General features: G+C 42.9%; 1 protein-coding gene across 2 annotated transcripts in view; it reads left to right on the top strand.

Annotated features, from left to right (window-relative positions):
• FLOT2 (flotillin 2) overlaps positions 1-21,092 on the top strand; it is a 1,587,019-nt gene that overhangs the window by 1,416,623 nt on the left and 149,304 nt on the right. For both annotated transcript variants that reach the window (XM_044054428.1, XM_044054427.1), the window contains exon 10: positions 18,818-18,967. In XM_044054428.1, coding sequence (XP_043910363.1) covers positions 18,818-18,967 — 150 coding nt within the window. The remainder of the gene's footprint in view (positions 1-18,817; positions 18,968-21,092) is intronic.

Below are 21,092 nucleotides of genomic sequence, written 5' to 3'. Positions count from 1 at the left end.
AGTTTGTTAGATGAGCGAAGAGAACTTAGGTTGGAGTAAGGGGTTAGGATGTTCTTTAGTGCTGGGGTGTTATCTGGATGTTTCAGGATTTTAAAGGCTTCTGTGAGTTGGTATTCCAGTAGAAGATTAGGGAATTCTGGCCAGTCAAGTTTTTTCAGGTTAATGCAGTGGTGTGTTCTATAGGGTAGGGCAGTGATGAATCTAGCAATGTTGTTATAAGAAGTGGACAGACGATTGAGGTCAGACTTATTGAGGTTCGTAAGGATTGGGGAGGCATATAGTAGGGTGGATAAGAGGTGCGAGCAGGCAGTAGCTAGTCTAGCGGCTGGAGTTAGGAAGGTTTTTAACCTATATAAAGACCCTAGTTTTTTGTTAACCATTTTAATAGTTTGGTTGATGTGGGTGTCAAATCGTAGTTTATTGTCGATGATTACTCCTAATAGTTTGGCACTGGTAGTAGGAGAAATAATGGCACCATTGTTGGATTGAATGGTAAAGTGTGTGAATGGCGTTGGGTTGGTTGGGTGGAAAAGAAGAAGTTGGGTTTTTTTTGGGTTTAAGATGAGTTGATGGTCAGTTAGCCAATTTTCAACTTTGGTAAAGCAGTGTTGGGTGGTTTTTAGAAGATTGTCAAGGATAGGATTAGAACAGATGAGAGTTGAGTCATCAGCATATTGGATGCAGGTGGCTTCGGGGATAACTGAATGGAGGTCATTTATGAATATTGAGAACAGAAGAGGTCCTAGGATGGACCCTTGAGGTACGCCTATACTGTTTGGTAGTAGGCTGGAGAGCTTGTCCTGCCACATAACTGCCTGTTGTCTGCCTACGAGGTAGGCCTGAAACCAGTTTAAGACTTGGGTGTCTAGATGTAAGGTTACTAAGGTTTTGAGAAGTAATTGGTGGTTTACCATGTCGAAAGCTTTCGACATGTCTAGAAAGAGGGCTGAGGAGATATTTTTGTTATTCCGGTTGTGGTTAATTTTCTCAGTGAAAGAGAGGAGGGCAGTGGTCGTGCTATGGTGGGGTCTAAATCCATGCTGACAGTCAGTTAGTAGCTTGTTTTGGGTGAGATAGGACATGAGTTGGTTATGCACACACTTTTCCATAATTTTGGCAAGTGGTGATAGGATGGCAATTGGTCTATAGTTAGAGAGTTCAGTGGATGTTCCTCCTTTATGAAGAGGTATGACGTGAGATATTTTCCAGATTGCTGGGATAGTGGACTCAGTAATGGTTCTGTTAATTAATATTGAAATGGGGTATGCTATGACATCTGCAGCAATTTGCAGGTATTCTGCAGGTAGAAGATCAGCTGAGAGGGTAGTTGGCTTTAGTTTTTTCAAGCAGGATCGGATGAAGGCAGTGGATATGGGTTGGAGGTTAAAGGATAGTGGAGAGTCGGGTGTCATATTGTTAGGTGTGGTAGAGGGAGCAGGTAGCTGGTTAGCTAGTAGCTGAATTGTTTCAGTGAAGAAGGTATTAAAGTTGTTAGCTACTTCTTCTTGGTTTTTGTCAGATAGAGTTTCTGGGGTAGGAGTGGTGGATTTTCCTGGTTGGAGAAGTTTGTTCAATCCTGCCCAGAATTTTTGAGGGTTCTTTTGGTTTTTGTTTTGTAGGTGGTGAAAGTAGTTTCTCTTATCTTGGGTGGTGGCTTTTTTAGTTTCATTTCTCTTTTGCTGGAAGATGATCCGGTCTAGTGGTAACTTGGTAGTACGCCATTTGTTCCATGCTTTGTCCCTATTAATTATTTTGGTTTTGGTTTCTGTAGTTAGCCAGGGTGCTATGTAAGTTTTGATTCTAGATACCCTTTTGGAAGCATGAGAGTCAAGTATGGTAAGGAATGTTTCATTAAAATGTGAGACTGCCTCATCTAGGGGAAGGGATTTCAATGTTGACCAGTTGCAATATTTAAGTTCCATGTTAAATTTTAGAGGATCAAATTTTTTTTTGTTTCTGACTGTTCTATAGACTGGCATGCTAGCATTGGGTGTATTATCTTTCATAATGTAAGTAAGCATATGATCACTAAGATCATTGGGGAGAGTCCCTGGGGTATATTTTTGGGGGTGCTCCTTGACGAGCATCCAGTCAAGTATGCTTTCCTTTTGTTTATTATTACCTAGTCTGGAGGTAGTGGTTATAATCTGAGAGAAACCATGGAGATTTAAAGAAGTAGGATTGGACTGTGCAGAGCATTGGTTCCAGTCAATGTTAACATCTCCCAGGACTATTGTTTCTTGTGGATAGTTGTTATCTGTCCAGTTTAAGATGGCTTCTAAAGTTTTGATATTGTTCCCTGGGGGTATGTAGGTAACTATTAGGTTTATGCTTTTTAGTTTATTTAGTTGTATTTTTAGAGCTAATATTTCAGCATTAGCAACCTGCGGTGGTTGTTTGGGGTTAGTTAGGATGTTTAGCGTATTTTTATAAAGGACAGCTATCCCACCTCCTCTTTTCTTTAAGCGGTCAGCTCTGAGTATGTTGAACCCAGGTGACATTATCTGATTGTCTTTGGTTGATGGTTTAAGCCATGTTTCAGTTAGACACATGATGTCAGGTAGGTAGGTTGCAAGCATGGCATGTAAGTTGTGAACCTTGTTGTTCAGACTTCTTATGTTTAAGTGACAGATGAGTAGAGAGTTAGCCGGTCTAAGGGAGATTGGATGTTGCAGGGGCTCTGTTGATCTGGTAGGGCCTGGGTTGGGATGGATGTATCCATCTTTGGTAATGTTTTTCCTTAGGTAAGCTATTAATTTTAGGACTTTGGTTAATAATTTTAGACCGTGTTTTGTTTTGGTAGTCATATGGTGTTGCTTTTTTAGGTAAGGATCACTGAGTTTTGTTGATTTGGGGGTTGTGTGATAGGGGAAGAATTCATCTAAAGGTGGTGGGGAGGGGGAACTAGTGTGATAATTTGGAAAGTGGGAGCCTGATAAGGACAGGTGTTCATAACTAGTTAAGAGATAGGGTAATAAAGTGAGTGGTAGGATAAGTAGGATAGTTATCCCTATTGCCTTGGGCATAGTGATAGTGTTCAGGGGGCGGGAGTTGGTAGGGAGGAAGTTTTGTGGGTGGGAGAGGAAGTAGGAGTGGCCAGGTGGCTATAAATCTAGAGGTAGCTTTTGTCTTTTGATTTGGAGGTAGGTTTGGCATTCCTCTCTTCCTTGGTAGAGTATGGAAGTGAAACCTGTAACCTTGGTCTATTGTCTGTAAAATCCATTTGTCTCCTCTGATGTAATACCAGTTTACTGAAAATAAGGCTAGCTTTCCGCCTAAGGGTGCTTCTAGTTGTTCCCTGGTAGGCGGATGGAGACAGTGTTAGATCAGTTAACTAAAAAACTGTCCTCGCCTGAACCATTAGACAAAAAATCTCTTCAGGAAATGGTACATAACATTCAGCAGGTCAGTAATCATTCCTTAAAATGCGGCTATGATGTACTGGAGGCTTCCTTTAGATCAGCTATTGATCAGAAGGCATGCATGGTTAAAAGAGCAGTCCTTACCAGACCATGTAAAATCAAAGCTCCTAGATGCTCCCATGGATAAGCAAAATTTGTTTGGCTCCCCTGCACAGCAGGTGCTGAAGAAGGTGGAAGAGAAAGCAAAATCTGTCCAGACAGTCAAGGATTTCTTACAGGTCCAGCCTCCAAGGTTTAGTAGGAACTGGCCTTCCAAGAATTGGTCCTTTCCAGACACCACCAGAGCACAGAGAGGCAGGAATAGGCGCCCAAGAGGCAGGGGTCAATCCAGAGGTGCCTACAGGGGACGTCAGTGGCAGCCTAACAACCAGCGAAGTACTGCCACAGATCCAGCCACTACCACTTCCACAGGACAATCACAGTGACTTGGCTCTGAGACCGCCTACCAGGGAACAACTAGAAGCACCCTTAGGCGGAAAGCTAGCCTTATTTTCAGTAAACTGGCATTACATCACAGGAGACAAATGGATTTTACAGACAATAGACCAAGGTTACAGGTTTCACTTCCATACTCTACCAAGGAAGAGAGGAATGCCAAACCTACCTCCAAATCAAAAGACAAAAGCTCTAGAACAAATAGACCACTTAATAAGGATGAGAGCTATAGAAAAGGTACCATCTATGGAACAAGGGCAAGGATTTTACTCCAGACTTTTCCTGGTGCCAAGAAAAGAAAACCAATGGAGACCTATTCTCGACCTGTCCGCTCTGAACACATATCTCATTGTTCCAAAATTCAAAATGCTGACCCTACAGCAGCTTCTTCCCATGCTGGGCAAGGAGTCTTGGCTGGTAACTCTAGATGAAAAACAAGAAACGAGGTGATATACCCGGAATGTACGCAACTTGAACCACAAGCAATTGCAGATATCAAGAATTCTTTCCTTTAACACACTTTCTTTATTGGTGTTTTCGGAGACGTCTCCGAAAACACCAATAAAGAAAGTGTGTTAAAGGAAAGAATTCTTGATATCTGCAATTGCTTGTGGTTCAAGTTGCGTACATTCCGGGTATATCACCTCGTTTCTTGTTTTTCAACAATTTGTGAAGCTTTTTTGTACGTGGTAACTCTAGATCTCAAGGAGGCATACCTGCACGTCCCCATACGACCAAATTGCAGAAGATACCTCAGATTTCTTGCAGGATCAGAGCATTATCAATTCTCAGCATTGCCCTTTGGCTTATCTACTGCGCCCAGAGTATTCACGAAATGCCTGGCATCAGTAATTGCTCATTGCAGGCTTCAGGGAATTCAAATTTACCCTTACTGGACGACTGCCTGTTACAAGCGGACAACAAAAACAAATTAGCAAAAGATTTGAAAAAGGTCATTCATCTACTGCAAGCCCTGGGATACACAGTCAATATAAAAAAGTCAAGGCTGATACCATCCCAAAGGATAACTTTCTTGGGTGCAGAACTGGACACATCAAATCAAATGGCATCCCTCACAGCAGAAAAGCAGAAGCACCTTCCTCTCTATTTCATGGCATTAACAACGCAGAACCAGCTAACAGCAAGGAAAGTCCTGCAAGCCCTGGGTTACATGGCATCCTGCATAATATTGATTCCACATGCCAGACTACATATGAGGAAGTTGCAATGGTACCTAAGGAATTTATGGTCTCAGCACAAGCACAGCCTAGAAACCCAAATTCCAATAATTCCATGCCTGAAGCAAGAATTCCAATGGTGGGCTCAGGCCTGTCAATTGAACAAAGGACTGCCCTTCCACAGCCCTCAACCAAGCCAGACTATCACCACGGACGCCTCAGACCTCGGTTGGGGGGCACACATGCTGGACAAGTGCATACAAGGCTTATGGACTCAAGACCAGCTAAACCTACACATAAATCAAAAGGAGATGCTGGCAGTAAAACTGGCAATTCAGACATTCAGACCGTTTCTTCAACAGGGTCAATTGCTGATAAGGACGGACAACACCACAGTTATGTGGTACATCAACAAACAGGGAGGCACACATTCATACCCTCTATGCCGGATGGCAATGGACCTCTGGAATGTGGCCCGGAGCTTCAACATTCAGCTACAGGCAATATTTGTACCAGGAAAAGAAAATATACTAGCAGACATCCTAAGCAGAACTACCACGGATGCCCACGAATGGATGCTGCATCCAGACATCTTCAAATCCATTACAAGGAAATGGGGACTACCAGAAATAGACTTATTCGCATCCCCACACAACCACCAATTGAAAAATTCTGCACAAGGGCATACCACCCACTTGCTTGGAAGGTGGACTCCCTATCTTTCAGTTGGGAAAACCTGACAGCATATGCATTCCCACCTCTTCCTTTGATGCACAAGGTGCTATTGAAGATCAAAGAAGACCGCCCAAGGATCATCCTGATAGCTCCAGACTGGCCGAGGCAGCATTGGTACCCATTACTGAGGAGTATGTCTCGGGAACAAATATGGCCTCTGCCCCTAGTTCCCTTACTGCTAACACAGAACAACTTCAAAACCCTGCATCCAAACCTAAAAACGCTGCAGCTAGCTGCCTGGGACATTGCATAAGACAAAATAACCCAGATTTATCTCAAAGGGTTAAAGACATTATCTTGGAGGCTCGCAGACCCTCAACAAGGAAAACTTATTCAGCAAAATGGAAAAGATATCTCATTTGGAGTGCAGCAAAAGGAGAAAATGTGTCACTGGTAAACATAGCTAACATACTGGAATACTTGGCAGAACTTTTCCACAATGGCCTGTCCTATTCTTCCATTAAGATTCATGCATCAGCTATTTCAGCAGAATACAACATGGACCCTCCAGTCTTCTCACATCCTCTACTCAGGCAGTTTCTGAGAGGAATTAAAAATGTAAAACCACCAAGGAAGCCACCATTGCCCGCATGGGACTTGAACTTTGTGCTAGAAAAGTTGACACTCCCTCCTTTTGAGCCAGCAGCAACAGCAGAATTACAGTACTTATCATGGAAAACTGCTTTCCTGCTTGCAATCACTTCAGCAAGAAGGGTTTCTGAATTACAGGCATTAATGGCAGTACAGCCCTTCCTTATCTTCCATCAAGATAGAGTGTCCATGAGAACTAATCCTACTTTTATGCCAAAGGTGGTCTCCAGGGTATCTTTAAACCAAGCTATCCACCTTGCCTACATTCTTCCCCAACCCACAGAACAGGGGAGAAAGACTATTACATACCTTGGATGTACATAGGCAATTGCGCTACTACCTGGACAGAACCAAGAGCAATAGAAAAACTGACCAGCTACTGGTAGCATATGCAACAGGAATGGAAGGAAAAGCAATTTCAAAACAGACAATCTCAAAGGGGATGGGAAATTGCATTAGATGTTGTTACTCTTACCATGGAAAGACAACTCCAGAAAACATCAGACCTCACTCCACAAGGGCTACAGCCACTACTACAGCTTTTTACGAGTGGCTACCAAAGACATTTTAGAGGCTGCTACTTGGAGCTCCGTGCATACATTTGCCAAGCATTATAATCTACCCTTATACTCCAGATCCCGAGCAGGTTTTGCCACTGCTGTTTTACAAGGGATCTTAACTACACCATAATCTTATTAGTACCTCCTCCCCCAGTTTGGCTATGGTATTCTACCCATTTGTTAGGACTGCAGATGCATCCTTGAAGGACATAGTACAGTTTTGTACCTACCATAAATGTAGATGTCCGAGAGGTATGCATCTGCAGTCAGGATTACCCTCCCTCCTTCCCCTCTGTGGTACTCCTAGGGTATTTGCCCATCTTGTAGCTAGCTGGGGGAATCTATTATGGTGTATTTGTATATATGTATATACATGTTTATTTTTATTTGCGCTCTGTTATTTGGAAACTTTTACATTTATCCAAATTTAGCCTTCCTAGAGGGCACCTGGCATCTGGGGCAAGAAACACTGAGGAAAATGGCGTCGGCTGATGCCTTTATACCCGCTGAACTGCAGCTATGACGTCGGGTGAAGTGCGACATAAGCCGAGGCCAGACCCAGACTTTGGAATCCGGCCGACCGAAGGGCTGCCTGAGGCAGGACAACCCATTTGTTAGGACTGCAGATGCATACCTCTCGAACATCTACATTTATGGTAGGTACAAAACTGTACTTTGTGTGCACTTACCATAAATGTAGATGTTTGAGTGTGTTCACTGTTGCAGTCCTGGTTTCCCTCCCTCTATCACCCTTCTATCCTCTTCCCCTAGGGGGACATAAACTTCCCATGGTGGCTTTTAGCCACCAGGACCACTTTACCTTATTTCCTTGTGCTTCTGACAGGTTAGGGCAAGAAAAACTGATGTAATGACGTCGGCTGCCTTGCTTTGTAGCAGTGACGTCCTGACGTCAGACTACAGGCGACTGCAGCCGACGCAGAAAAACATTGACTCTAGTATTTAAGCCGGCAGAGGGCTACCACAGCAGGGATAACCCACAGGTGATGACTGCAAAGTTAATACACTCGAACATCTACATTTATGGTAAGTTACACAACTGTACTTTCCGGCAATAGTAGAAAAAGGATATTATCTATCTTGGGAGGAAAAACACAGACCTTAGGGCATTTCCTTCCCACCCAAAAACCAGCTTCACCTCATCCCTCAAGTTATTCAGGATCTCACACAGGGAAGCATAGAATCGGTTCCACCAGGTCAAGAAGGGAAAGGTTTTTATGCCAGGTTATTCCTGGTACCAAAAAAGGATGACCCATGAGGCCAATCCTGGATTTATTCTTCTTAAATCTCTTCCTGAAAGTCCCCACCTTCAGAATGCTATCCATTCAAAACCTGCTTCCACTGTTGCCTCTCAAGGTTTTCATGGGCACTTTGGACTTGAAGGAGGCTTACCTCCATATTCCTGTACATCCAAACCACAGGAAGTACCTACGTTTTGCTAGACCCTGTTCACACTTTCAATTTACTACCTTGCCGTTTGGTTTACCCACTGCACCAAGGGTCTTTGCCAAGTGCCTAGCTCCTGCTGTAGCCTATTGCAGAACCAAGGGCATTCAAATCTACCCCTACCTGGACGACATTTTTTCATCCTTGTAGAACGGAAAGACATCCTCAAAAAGCATCTCTTGTTTTCCATGTCTCTTCTCCAGGGGTTGGGATTCACACACAGCCTCACCAAATCAAATATGAATGCAGTTGAGTTTGCCATTATGTAAGCTTTAAAATTAAATATTTTAAAACCTTGTACATAGCGTGGTTTGGGAATTATTGATGCAAACATGAACAAGCAATATTTGATGCCTAGAGACGTCAGTAGGAGTTAACTGTAGATGCAGCGTCACTCAGATGTAATGAGTTAAACTGTTTTTAAAAGGGTTCTTGCACATTAGGCCACCAAGTAAGCCTATCCCACCTCCTTGGGACCTAAACTACGTTCTAGAAAAACTTACACTTGCTCCTTTTGAGCCAGCCAGCTCTGCATCCCTGCAGATGTGCACATGGAAAACAGTACTGCTGGTAGCCCTCACCTCTGCCAGAAGAGGCTGAGTTACAGGCGCTCATGGAATCCCCCCCCCCCCACAGTATCTTCCACAAAAGATTGGGTGACCCTTTACACCATCCCCTCCTGCATGAACAAACTGGTCAGTGAACTGTCCCTAAATCAGTCTGTCCACTTACCCACCTTCTTTCCGTCTCCTAAAAATGACAGTGAGAGAATATTGCACTCCCTTGATGTCCACAGGCAGCAAAGGTTCTATTTGGACAAAACTAAGACAATTAGAAAGTCAAATCAACTCTTTTGTGTCCTTCCATCCCAGGGCCCTGGGCAAGGCAGTCTCCAAACAAACTGTCTCCTGCGAGATTAGGAAAACTATTTCCTTCTGCTATTCCTGCCATGGAAAATAGTTATATCAGGGGGTCAGGGCACACTTTTTCGAGGACCTGGACACAACTACCAACCTTGAGGCAGCCACCTGGTCCTCTTACATTCCTTTGCCAAACATTACAAGCCAGACAATATCTTCAGATCCAGAACAGGATTTGGGGGGGCAATCCTGCAAGGTTTTCTGGAATCTGCTACTTTTTCCTCCATCCTCCCTCCTCCTTAACCTGTGGTACTCTCCCATAGTCAGAATACTGCAACATGAGACTAGAAGGACGTAGAATAGTTGTGTTAAATCTTACCATAACCATAGATGTCCTTCTCTTCCATGTTGCAGTTTTCCTTCCCTCCCACGTATCACCCAGCATTACTATCTAGAGGGCATCATGAGGCACTACCTAGCCAATGGTCACACTGAGCAGTCAATTGCATTTTACCAGTCTGGAGGGCATCATTTGGCACCACCTAGACAACTGTCCGACTGGGCAGTTAGTTCTGAGGTTTGTGCATGCAGACATCACATTTAAGGCCCCTGGTTTATGGCCCTATGTGTGACGTCCCACTCACTAGCAACAACCAGGCTTAAGCTTTTGTATAGGAGCTGGCGTTCGGATCACCTGATGCAGAGGATCCCACAGTCAGAGTACTTTAACATGGAAGAGAAGGACATCTATGGTTATGATAAGATTTTGCACAACTGTTCTTTTCCACTGGCAAAAGGAAGATGATGTTCTTCGTGTGTCACAGTTGCACAGTTGCAGTCATCACATTTGAGTTATCCTGCCAGGGGTAGCCCTCAGTCGGCCCAAATAACAGAGACTTAGTATTTCTGTGTCGGTTGCTGTTGCTCCAGGACTGACGTCAGGTCGTCAGTGATATAAAATAAGGCAGCTGACACCATTTCATCAGTCTTTCTTGATGAGGAGCCCGAAGCAGAAGCAGTTCGCATGAGTGCTGGTCAGCTGCTATCTGAGTTTTCGTTTCTGAATTGAAGTTGAAGTATTCTAAAGCCAAGTACCCCGTTGGGGATTCTTTTTTCTTGCTCTAACTGATGTCAGAAAAAGTTAACAATTGTCTCGCCTGTGGAAAGCAAATACCACACCGAGACTTCCATTCTTACTGAGTCACCTGTTTAGGCCCAGACCACGACGTCCCTCGCTGTCGCTTTTGTGCTTTGTTCAACGCCAGAACTATACGTCGTCGGGCCCTTATTGTAGCTAGATATTTTCATTCTCGGTCCTCGAATTCTGATATGGCTTTGGTAAGCCATCCGACTACCGATCTCGACACAGACAGACAACTTTTTTCGCATCTTCAATTCTTTCTAAAACTACCAAGTTTCTAAGGCCCAGGGTATGAACCACACCCAAAAAAACAATGACCCAACCTCAGGCCCCTGCTTCCTTGCCTCAGTCTCAAATGCTTAAAATGGCGGAAGACCTTATTATGGGAAGCCAGGATTACCCCTTCCAAAAGAAAAAGAGACTTGTCCCCAGTAGTTTTATCTGAACAGGAGTCAGATGACTCTGATGCCTGTAACTATGAAGATATGCAACCCATCTCTGCTTATGAGGATTCTGATGCAGACGAATCCATTCCTTCTGCCTTTCCACCCAAGGATTTTTCATTTGGGGAAACCCTTCATACTTTAAGGGAGCATTTCCAATGGGAATGTCAGGACTACCCTCAGTCACAAAAGAGACTCAGGGAATTCTTAGATCTACCACAGCACAGACCTTTGGCCATTCCTCCTGTCCTGGATGTTGTGGATGATGTTTTTATGGAATCCAGTCTGACTCCTGACATCATTCCTCCTGCTCCCAGGAAACCTGACAGGTATCAGAGTCCCTGACTCACAAATTTCTTTTCAAAAATCATACTGTTGACCACGAGGTCATGTCTCAAGGACCTAAAGGAATCAAAGCAACTTCAGTTAAGAATCCCACCCCCTCAGATAGGGATTCCCGAGCATTAGACAGATGGGGTAAAAAAGTATACACCGCTGCTACTCTTGCTATTAGAGCATTAAATTGTCAGTTCCACATGCTGATATATCAGCAGCACACCATGGATCTCCTCAAACAAAAATATCTTCTTTTCCTGCTTGTGCAGAAAACAAAGAATTGCAAGAGTTAATGCATTCTGCAAGTCAAGTAACTAAGTACACCTTACAATGTGGTTTTGACGCCCTAGAAGCATCTTGCAGGGCAGCACTCACTGGTTCTTTCCTTAGAAGGCATGCTTGGCTTAAGGAACAGACCTTGCCAGACCATGTCAAATCCAGATTATTGGACACACCCTTGAACAAAGACAGCTTATTTGGCACCAAAGCAGAAGAGGTCTTAAAAAAGATGGAAGAAAAAGCTAAATCTATGCAGACAGTTAGACTTCTTACAGATGCCCCTCTAAGCACTAGTCCTTTCCTGCCCCCTCAAGGCCAGCTCAGCCCAGACCCAGGAGAAGCAGACCCCCCCCCCCCAACAACAACCCCAGGGAATGCAGAGATCTAAGCAAATGGAGTTCCTCCTCTTCAAAAACAGGGATTGCAAAGCCACCCCCTTATGGTAAGAACTCACAATGACTTTACACTTCCACCTCCTACGTCTGTCCGCCTGCTTGTGCCCCTAGGAAGAAAACTCTCCTTCCACGCAAGCAACTTTGCCACCATTACCAATGACTGATGGGTCCTCAACATAGTGTCCCAGGGATACAAATTTTATTTCCACACTCCACCAACCCAAAAAAGGTTCCCAGATCTTCCTCCAAACCAGTGGGCAGAGACCAAAAAGCAAGTCTTTTCCCTGCTCTCCATGAGGGCAATACAGCATGTTCCTGCAGAACAGTTAGGCCAAGGTTTCTACTCCAGACTCTTCCTGGTACCCAGAAAACAGGGCACATGGTACCCCATCCTCGATCTATCAATTCTAAACACCTTTCTGGTGATACCAAAATTCGAAATGCTCATCCTCCAGCAGCTTTTACCAATGCTTTCCAAGGATGCTTGGTTAGCCACCCTAGACCTAAAAGAGGCCTACCTATACATCCCACTCAGAGAATCATGCAGGAAATAACTACGTTTCAGGGCAAGATCTATGCACTTTCAGTTATCTGTGCTTCCCTTTGGCTTATCCACTGCTACCAGAGTTTTTACAAAATGTCTGGCTCCCGCAATTGCTTTTTGCAGACAAAGAAATATTCAAATTTACCCATACTTAGACGACTGCCTGATTCAGGCAGACAGTCAGGAAAAGCTGCTACAGCACCAGAATTTTGTAAAGGACCTACTAACCTCCCTGGGGTATACTGTCAACGAAAAGAAATCAAAACTAGTCCCCACACAAAAAATTGTATTCCTGGGAGCAAACCTGGGCACAGTATCCCAGATGGCATTCCTTACTCCAGAAAAACAAGCCTACCTGACAGGCTACTTCTCTCAACTAGCCACCAGAACCCAGTTATCCACAAGGAAAATCCTGCAAACTCTAGGGTTCATGGCCTGCTGCATTCTACTCATTCCATATGCCAGACTGCATATGAGGAAATTACAATGGTACCTAAAAAGCCTTTGGTGTCAACACTCTCAAGACCTGGAAACTCTTATACTAATGATACCTTGTCTAAGGAAAGATTTTATTTGGTGGGCAGCAGCATGCAACCACAACAAGGGACTTCTCTTCTCACAATCCCAAGCCACCCAGACCATCACCACAGGCACATCAGACTATGCCTGGGGTGCACACCTGGACGGCTGGTGCACTCAGGGCCATTTTTATCCAAATCAAATACATCTGCACGTCAACCAAAAAGACTTGCTAGCTGTTCAACACGCACTAACAGCTTTCAGACCCCTGCTCTCCCCAGGGCCTATACTGATCAGAACAGATAACACCACAGCAGAGGGGGACTCACTCTTATCCTCTCTGCAGGTTCCCTATGACCCTTTGGCACACGGCCTCAGCCATGCAACTACACCTGCTAGCACAATTCCTGCCAGGCTCCCTAAACTCTCTGTCAGACAACTTAAGCAGAAACCTGCTAGACCCACACGAGTGGCAGCTAGACCACAGAACCTTCACCCTTGTAACCCAGAAATGGGGCACCCGAAGGTGGACCTCTTTGCCTCCCACTCCAGTCATCAGCTCAGCATATTCTGCACCGTGGAACCTCACAGCAAGGCCTAGAAAGTGGATGCTCTATCCTTCCAGCGGGTGAACCTCTCGGTGTGCGCATTTCCCCCTCTACCACTCATTTTAAGGGTACTGCTAAAAATAAGGGAAGAAAAACCGAGGGCAGTCCTGATTGCCCCAGACTGGCCACACCAGCACTGGTACCCACTGCTGCACAGCCTGTCACCCCTCTCACCATGGCATCTGCCTCACATAACCAACACTCCTAACCCAGAGAAATGGAGAATTCATGCATCCCCAATTGCAGACCCTCAACCTGGCAGCCTAGCTGATTCCCTGACTTCTCCTCAAGCTGCCAGCCTAAGCAAACAAGTCCTAGATGCCAGATGCCTGAGCACTAAAAAATCCTGTGCTGAAAAGTGGAAACATTTTTGCATCTGGATCCAGGCTAAGGGAGCTGGAATGGCACAGCCCTCCCTTACCTCTCATCTTAGATTACCTAGCAGACCTACTAGACAGGGGTCTACCCTTCTCTTCTGTTGAAATTCATGCCTCTGCCATCTCTGTTCATTACAGCACAGGGCCATCTCTCTTCACACACCCTCTCATCAAACAGTTCCTAAGAGGGGCTAACAACTTAAGACCACCCAGAAGAGCTCCTACCTCAGCTTGCGATCTTAACTTTGTGTTGGAAAAGCTCACCCTACCCCCCTTTGAACCTGCAGCTTCAGCAGAGTTAAAATTCCTCTCTTGAAAGACTGCTTTGCTTCTGGCCATCACCTCAGCTAGAAGAGTATCAGAGCCACAAGCACTCATGGCTGTAGAGCCCTTCATCATTTTCCATGCTAACAGGGTCTCCCGCAGGACTAACCCGTCCTTCATGCCTAAAGTGGTGTCCAGTGTTGCTCTCAACCAATCCATTCATTTTCCCACCTTTTTCCCTAACCCACAAAAGAAGGGGGAAAGGATTCTGCACTCTCTAGATGTGCACAGACCGCTCAGACTCTGTTTGGACAGGACTAAATCTATAGAAAAAATGATCAGTTGCTTGTCGGCTTCGCAGCAGGGGCAGACGGCAAGGCCATATCCAAACAGTCTCCAAATGGATAGCACACTGCATCCATTTCTGCCACAAACAGCACGGGAAACCGCTCCCAAAGGGGGTCAGGACAAATTCCACCAGGGAAACCTCCACCTCTGCAGCTTTTCTCAGAGGTGTCCCCACCAGGGACATCCTGGAGGCTGTAACATGGATATCTGTTCATACCTTCACCAAGCATTACCACCTGCCTATCTTCTCCAAATCCAGGGCAGGCTTTGCCACCGCAGTCTTGCAGGGCAGCCTAGCCAGCCCCCAGTCTTCTTGACTGCCTCCACCCTTTTCTTCAGCTTTGGGAATCAACCCAAATGTGATGACTGCAACAGTGAAACACAAAACATAGTACAGTTGTGTACACTTGCCATAAATGTAGATGTTCGAGTGTATTCACTGTTGCAGTCCTGGTTTCCCTCCCTCCATCCCCCTTGTCTCTCTCTCTCTCCTTACAGGGAATTGTTGTTATTTACTTTCTGCTGGTGATGTTCTTCCACCATAACTTAGCTACCTATTTGGGGTCTCCTGACAGGGCAAGAAAAACTGATGTAATGGCATCGGATGCCTGATTTTATACCACTGACAACCTGACGTCAGTCCTGGAGCGACAGCAAACGATGCAGAAATACTAAGCCTCTGGTATTCGGGCCGACTGACGGCTACCCCTGGCAGGATAACCCAAATGTGATGACTGCAACAATGAATACACTCTAACGTCTACAATTATGGTAAGTGTACACAACTGTACTTTTCCTTTTGTGATTAGTTTTTTTTTTTTTTTTTCATTTTCTTTTTAGTTTGATGATCTTTGTAGTCAGTTCCAGCATTGAAAATGCTTTCAATGTAATGGAATATCGATTACAGAAAATATGTACATATATGTATCTAATTATGTACACACACACACACACACACACACACACACACACACACACACACACACACACACACACACACACACACATATGTATGTATATAGCTCCTGGCTGCAGTGGTTTAAATGATTTAGTTTGTGTAATCGTCTTGGGATTTCAGTCAAATGTTTATCTTGATTTCAGCAAAGCTTTTGAAATGGTCATACATAGCAGTTTTGTGGAAGTGATAAATTAAATAAACCCAGCTGTATGTAATTGGACCTTAGAACAGTTGCAGGACTTGAAGTGGTGCATACAGCTGGGAGATGTAAGGCTCAACAGCGGTGTCCAGAAGGTTTGTATGTTAGGCTCCAGTCTGTAATGGAGAAGAGTAGATCCCACATAAGTACAAATCCAGAGTAGCAGGAACATGGTTACACAAGCAGACAGTGTTGTGGATACTGTAGTAACCATCTTTGCATTTTTTTCCTTTCCACACACCCTGTATAACATTTTTTTTTTTTTTATTATTTAGACAGACAAGATAGATGGATTAATAGAAGAAGTAAACAGTAAACTTTTATTTCTGTTTGCAAGGAGACTGCTGCCCCCCCTTATCTTCTATGTGCATATTTTTTAAAAATGGACAGTAGGGGGTTAAGGGGGCACCTTCCTTATTTCAGACAGAATTTATAAGAAAAAGGCAAGTAAGTGGCACTGTTTCTTTCACATCATCTATCCTTTGCCAGTTGCTAGAAAGCAGACACATCTTTAGTCTCTTGAAACTGTCAGAATAGCACTGTAGCTGGCAGTAGGTAAACTAGTGGGGTTCAGTGTTCTTTATCACCAGTCCCCATTTGTTTACATTAGCTACAGCATATCTTCCACTTCCTAGGAGTTTGAACTTGTCAGCTAGGTGGACAATACTAAATTATGTTATGGAAATACTTGAATTAAAAGAAAAAAAACATCAAGCACTTCTCAGTTTCAGTGCTCAAAAATATTTAGATTGATTCTCCACAAATGTTTTACATCCAGTTTGGTCATATTAGGTCCAGTAACTAATTTTGCACATTTTGTTGCAAGGAATGACAGTTTCAACAGTTAAGTCAGGCAGGCCTCTCTTTAGTGTTTAGTCTTATTGCATCCTGAAATTTCTTTGGTCTTGTGATCATTAAAAAATGTAATAAAAAAACTTGGCTCACTGTACAAGATCAAACCTTTCCTCACTCCACTAGCTAGGACGTTAATTGCCCGTACACATCTACTTTCCTCCCTCCTTTATGCATCCCATCTCTTCACGAACTTGAGTAAGTATGACCTTAATAAACTCTCTAGCTGCTTTAATCATATTGCTAGATTTGCCACTGGAGCAGCATACAGAACACACCACTGTCTGAACCTAAAGAAATCTAGTGTGGCTAGAATTGCCTATACAACTTCAGTACAATCAGCTAATAGTAGCACATAAAATTCTCTACCAACCTGAAAACACACCCATACTTACAAAATTATCACTCCTTACAGCATCATCAAGACACTTCGCTCATCCACCAAATTACTAGTCCAAACCCTCAAAAGCAACAACTCATCTGGAGACTCTCTATATGCCAACTCTGTTGGGAAAATATGGAGCTCACTTCCTGCTGAGCATACTTTAGAACCTGTTCTAACCCAATTAAAAAAAAAAATCTAAAACAGTACTTTAAAAGGCAATGGCTATGTCCCTGCTCTAATCCTGACCAACTCTGGCAATATAAACATGTGCTAAAGAGGTCTTTTAGCCACCCCTACATTGCTTCCTAATTTTACTCCATAACAAATCAGATTTATATATGACAGAATGAATGACTTATGTATTGCATCTGTAACAGTGCTTTAACTCATTTAATGTAACAGTTTTTCTGTATGTATGTATGGAGCTTTTCTCCCCAGGCCTCCGCTGAAAATGGACAAGTATCCAGTTGGACTGTCCCAGTCAACAAATGTAAAATAAACAAAAATAAATAAATAAAAATAAATTATTTATTAGTGGTAGTCTTTAACTTATCAATACTCTGTAGATCAGAGTATGCATCTGCCATCTGAAATCCTGAAAACATATGGAAGGGATGGTGCAAATATAGTGAAGTTTTTGCCCCCAGAACTAGTATCCCACATTGATCCTACCAGGAGAGGTTAAAATGTCTGAATTTGTATGTGCTGAGATATAAAAGATTCCAAGTTCATATGAACAGTGCATGCAGAGCACTTAAGTAGTTACAACATTTTGATAACCTAGGTTGATAAGTTACAGTAATTTGAAGTAGATAAATGGTGATGTAAGGCTTCATATGATGTCAGTAGAATCCAAAAGGAGCTTGAAGAACTGGAACATATGCTGTCTGTTGAGGTAAAGATGGTAGCAATGATTTAGGCCTCTAAAAGATTTTAAAAGGTAACTGTAAGTTACAAGTGACTTATAATTGTGATGTGTTCTTGCAGATGTGGGCTTCATATTTTTTTTGATGGGGGTGTTCACTTGGAAACGAAACAAAGGTACATAATCTCACTGCTCTAGGCTGTCATAGCTTTTGATGAGTCTTGTTTCTTAAAAGTGGCATTCATCTGAAAAGTCAAAGTGCACTGAGGTTTGCTTCTCAGCATTATACAAGTGATCAGAACTGTTTTTAGTAACAGGATCTCCTAAAATAATTAGCCCCAGAGGCACTTACATTTTTGTCCTTTGTTTCAAGTTAGACTGAAAGCTCAAACGAGAGAGAGCTGCAGTGTTGTACTTTGTGACAGAAAGGACAGCACCATCAGTTTTTAAAATGTGACCGAAACACTGATGCTTTATTTTTTGTTAGTCACATTGTCATTCATTTTTTCAGTGGAACTAAAAATTGGGGCTATATTGCTTTATTGAAAAACGTCTTCATTGAACACCTCTTCATCGACCAATAAATAGCAAACTCCCAAATCTCCGAACGGCAACTTCAGCGAATTTTTTTCCCATGGGAAAAATCGCTTGGCCAACCAAAAACCAAATGAACTTTCAAACCCTACAAATTGGGGGGCTTCACCCCCTTCCAACTGAATATACTAGCTCCAAGATCACACTACGGTGAGGAAAAGGGCAAATTCTTGACAATGGCCAAACAGTTTTTTCCCCTGGAAATAAATTCGCTGAAGTGGCCATTCGAAGATTTAGGAGTTTGCTGTTTATTGTTTGACGAAGAGGCAGTCTATGAAGACATTTTTCAATAAGGTAATCTAGACCCCTAAAAACTGTGGTTTTATTTCTCATATTTGTTGAATCAGCTTTATGCTTTAAGTGATAAAGATGCTGCAGTGGAAAGAACTGTATAAGAAAAAAGTGGTCTTTTGAAAGTACTACAGTTTTTACTCTAATTGATGGTCTAACTGATTGTACCCACAGATTGCTGCAAAGATTTCTGCTCCACTAGCAAAAACTGAAGAAATTGTTCTTCTTAGTGGTGACAGTAATCGTGTAACATCAGAAGTGAATCGTCTGTTGGCAGAAGTCCCTGCCTCTGTTCATGCTCTCACTGGTGTTGATCTATCAAAGGTAAGTTAAGGCGGCTATGTGCATGTTTAGTGCAGTTTATTATTTGGTTTATAACACAGACTTCTGGTAACAGTTTTAATTTCTTTTTTTTTTTGTTTGTTTACAAAACCTAAAGTTTCCAAAACATGGATGTATGAAACATTTGTCAACATCTGATAAGTCTTTTGAAAAGCAGTGGCACTCAGTATGTATTTTTAATATTCATAAACTGCCTAGTTTTGTGTTATTACTATGTTTGCTTTCTTTTTGAGGACTGAGGAACTAGTATAGTAAAAATATTTGATCTGTTCCACATGTAGAAGATGAGGCCCTTAATGAAGATTATTCAGTTTTTAACAAAATATTTTTGTTCTGCTCCAAATAACTTAGCAGTAGAGAATTGCACTGATTTCATGACTGCCTAGGTATGCATATATGTGTGCTTCAGCATCAAGAAGAAAGGATAGTAAAAATTAATGCATGCGTCACTTGCCACAGGTGTCTAATGTGCCCTAGTGATCCAAATTCAATTTATCTCAAGTTAAGCATTTTTTCACTTTCTTCTTAGCTTGACTTCGATATGTTTAATTACCCGTGTGCCATCTACAAGCCAGAGCATTCACTGCACTGTGCCAAATTTTTGTATTAAGTGAGGTAGTCTTAAAAAGTCTTCACTACCTTCATATGTGTTGCATCAAATTGTGTATGCAGTGTCAAAAACATTCTGTTGTCAACTGGTATATACTGTTTTTATTTGTAAAACATATGTCAAATGTATGCATCCTGCAAATCTCACAGCATTATGTGAAGTCCATGTTTTAAACATTTTTCCAACTTTAATTGATACTTAATAATTCTTAATAAATTTTGACCTTACAGTTATAGTCCCATAGCAGTGTCATGTTACATTCCATTGTTTCTCATTTTATCTCTCTTTCACAGTTATTGCATATCTCGTAACTACAGTACTATATTTCATGACCCTTTTATACAAAAATTAAATTATCTATCTACCCACCTGTCTGCCTGTATACACACACCCAACAGAAAGGAAATTATGTTCAATAAGTACATCCTTCCCTCCTGGTAGCTTACTTACTGGCCCTGCGTGAGGGTTCCTTTAATCAGCTGGGCAGAATGAATTACTCCCCCATTTACCTGTTAGGTATGTCTACCCTTTGGATCTAAATTTTCAATCACACTCTGTCCTCTAACCATTTAGCCTCATTTCAGTATAATGAATCCAGTGTAAACACTTTTTATTATTATCTGTCCAGTGCCCTCCTAATACCATACCTCTCATCTCTCACCACCTCATTAAAAAACTCATCACAGATGTTCTTCGTGTTTCACTGTTGCAGTCATCACATTTGGGTTATCTGCTTGCAGTAGCCCTCAGTCTGCCTGATTAACAAAGTCTTGGGTCCTGCGTTGATTGCTGTCTCATCTTCCATGACGTCAGGTAGTCAAAGGTATAAAGCATGCAGCCGACGCCATTACACCAGTCTTTTCTTGCCGTGTGGTGCCCGAAGCAGAAGCAGTTCGCAAGTGCCGATTGGCCAACTCCTAAAATTTTCATTTTCGAGTTTCAGAACCGAAGTCTTCAACTAAAGCTAAGTACCCCATTAGCGAAACTTTTTCTTGCTCCTTACTGATATCAGTAAAAGTTAATAATTGCATTACTTGTGGAAAGCAAATACCTCATAAAGATTTTCATTCGTACTGTATTCCTTGCCTAGGCCCTGACCACAACGTACCTTGCTGTCGGTTTTGTGCTTTATTTAATCAGCACACTATCTATTGTCGGTATATTTTCGCCTCTAAGTATTTCGGTTCTCTGTTTAATTATCCAGAAATGTTGTTGGTTAGCCATCCGACTACCGGGATTCTGAAAAAACTCAAAGATAAAGACCGAGACAGGCCGCCGAGGTCCAAAACTGCCGACGATGCTTCTCCTTAGCCAGTCGCCAGTTCGCCGGTACTCAGTGAGGTGCTTTCGCAGCCCCTGATACCCGCTACTTCTGATTCGCAGGCCTCTACTGAGACCCATTCGGAGTCTGGTTTGCCGTAAGATGCTTCAACTATGGAACCCACGGATGTCTCTACCTTGGATGGGTCCGAAGCCGCTGTGCAGGCACCGGCTTCT

Source organism: Protopterus annectens, chromosome 13.part0 (genome assembly GCF_019279795.1).
Source record: "Protopterus annectens isolate FY-2018-M chromosome 13.part0, PAN1.0, whole genome shotgun sequence".
Lineage (NCBI taxonomy): Eukaryota > Metazoa > Chordata > Ceratodontiformes > Protopteridae > Protopterus > Protopterus annectens.
Note: the sequence above shows the minus strand (reverse complement) of the source record. Positions and strands in the feature narration are given on the sequence as shown.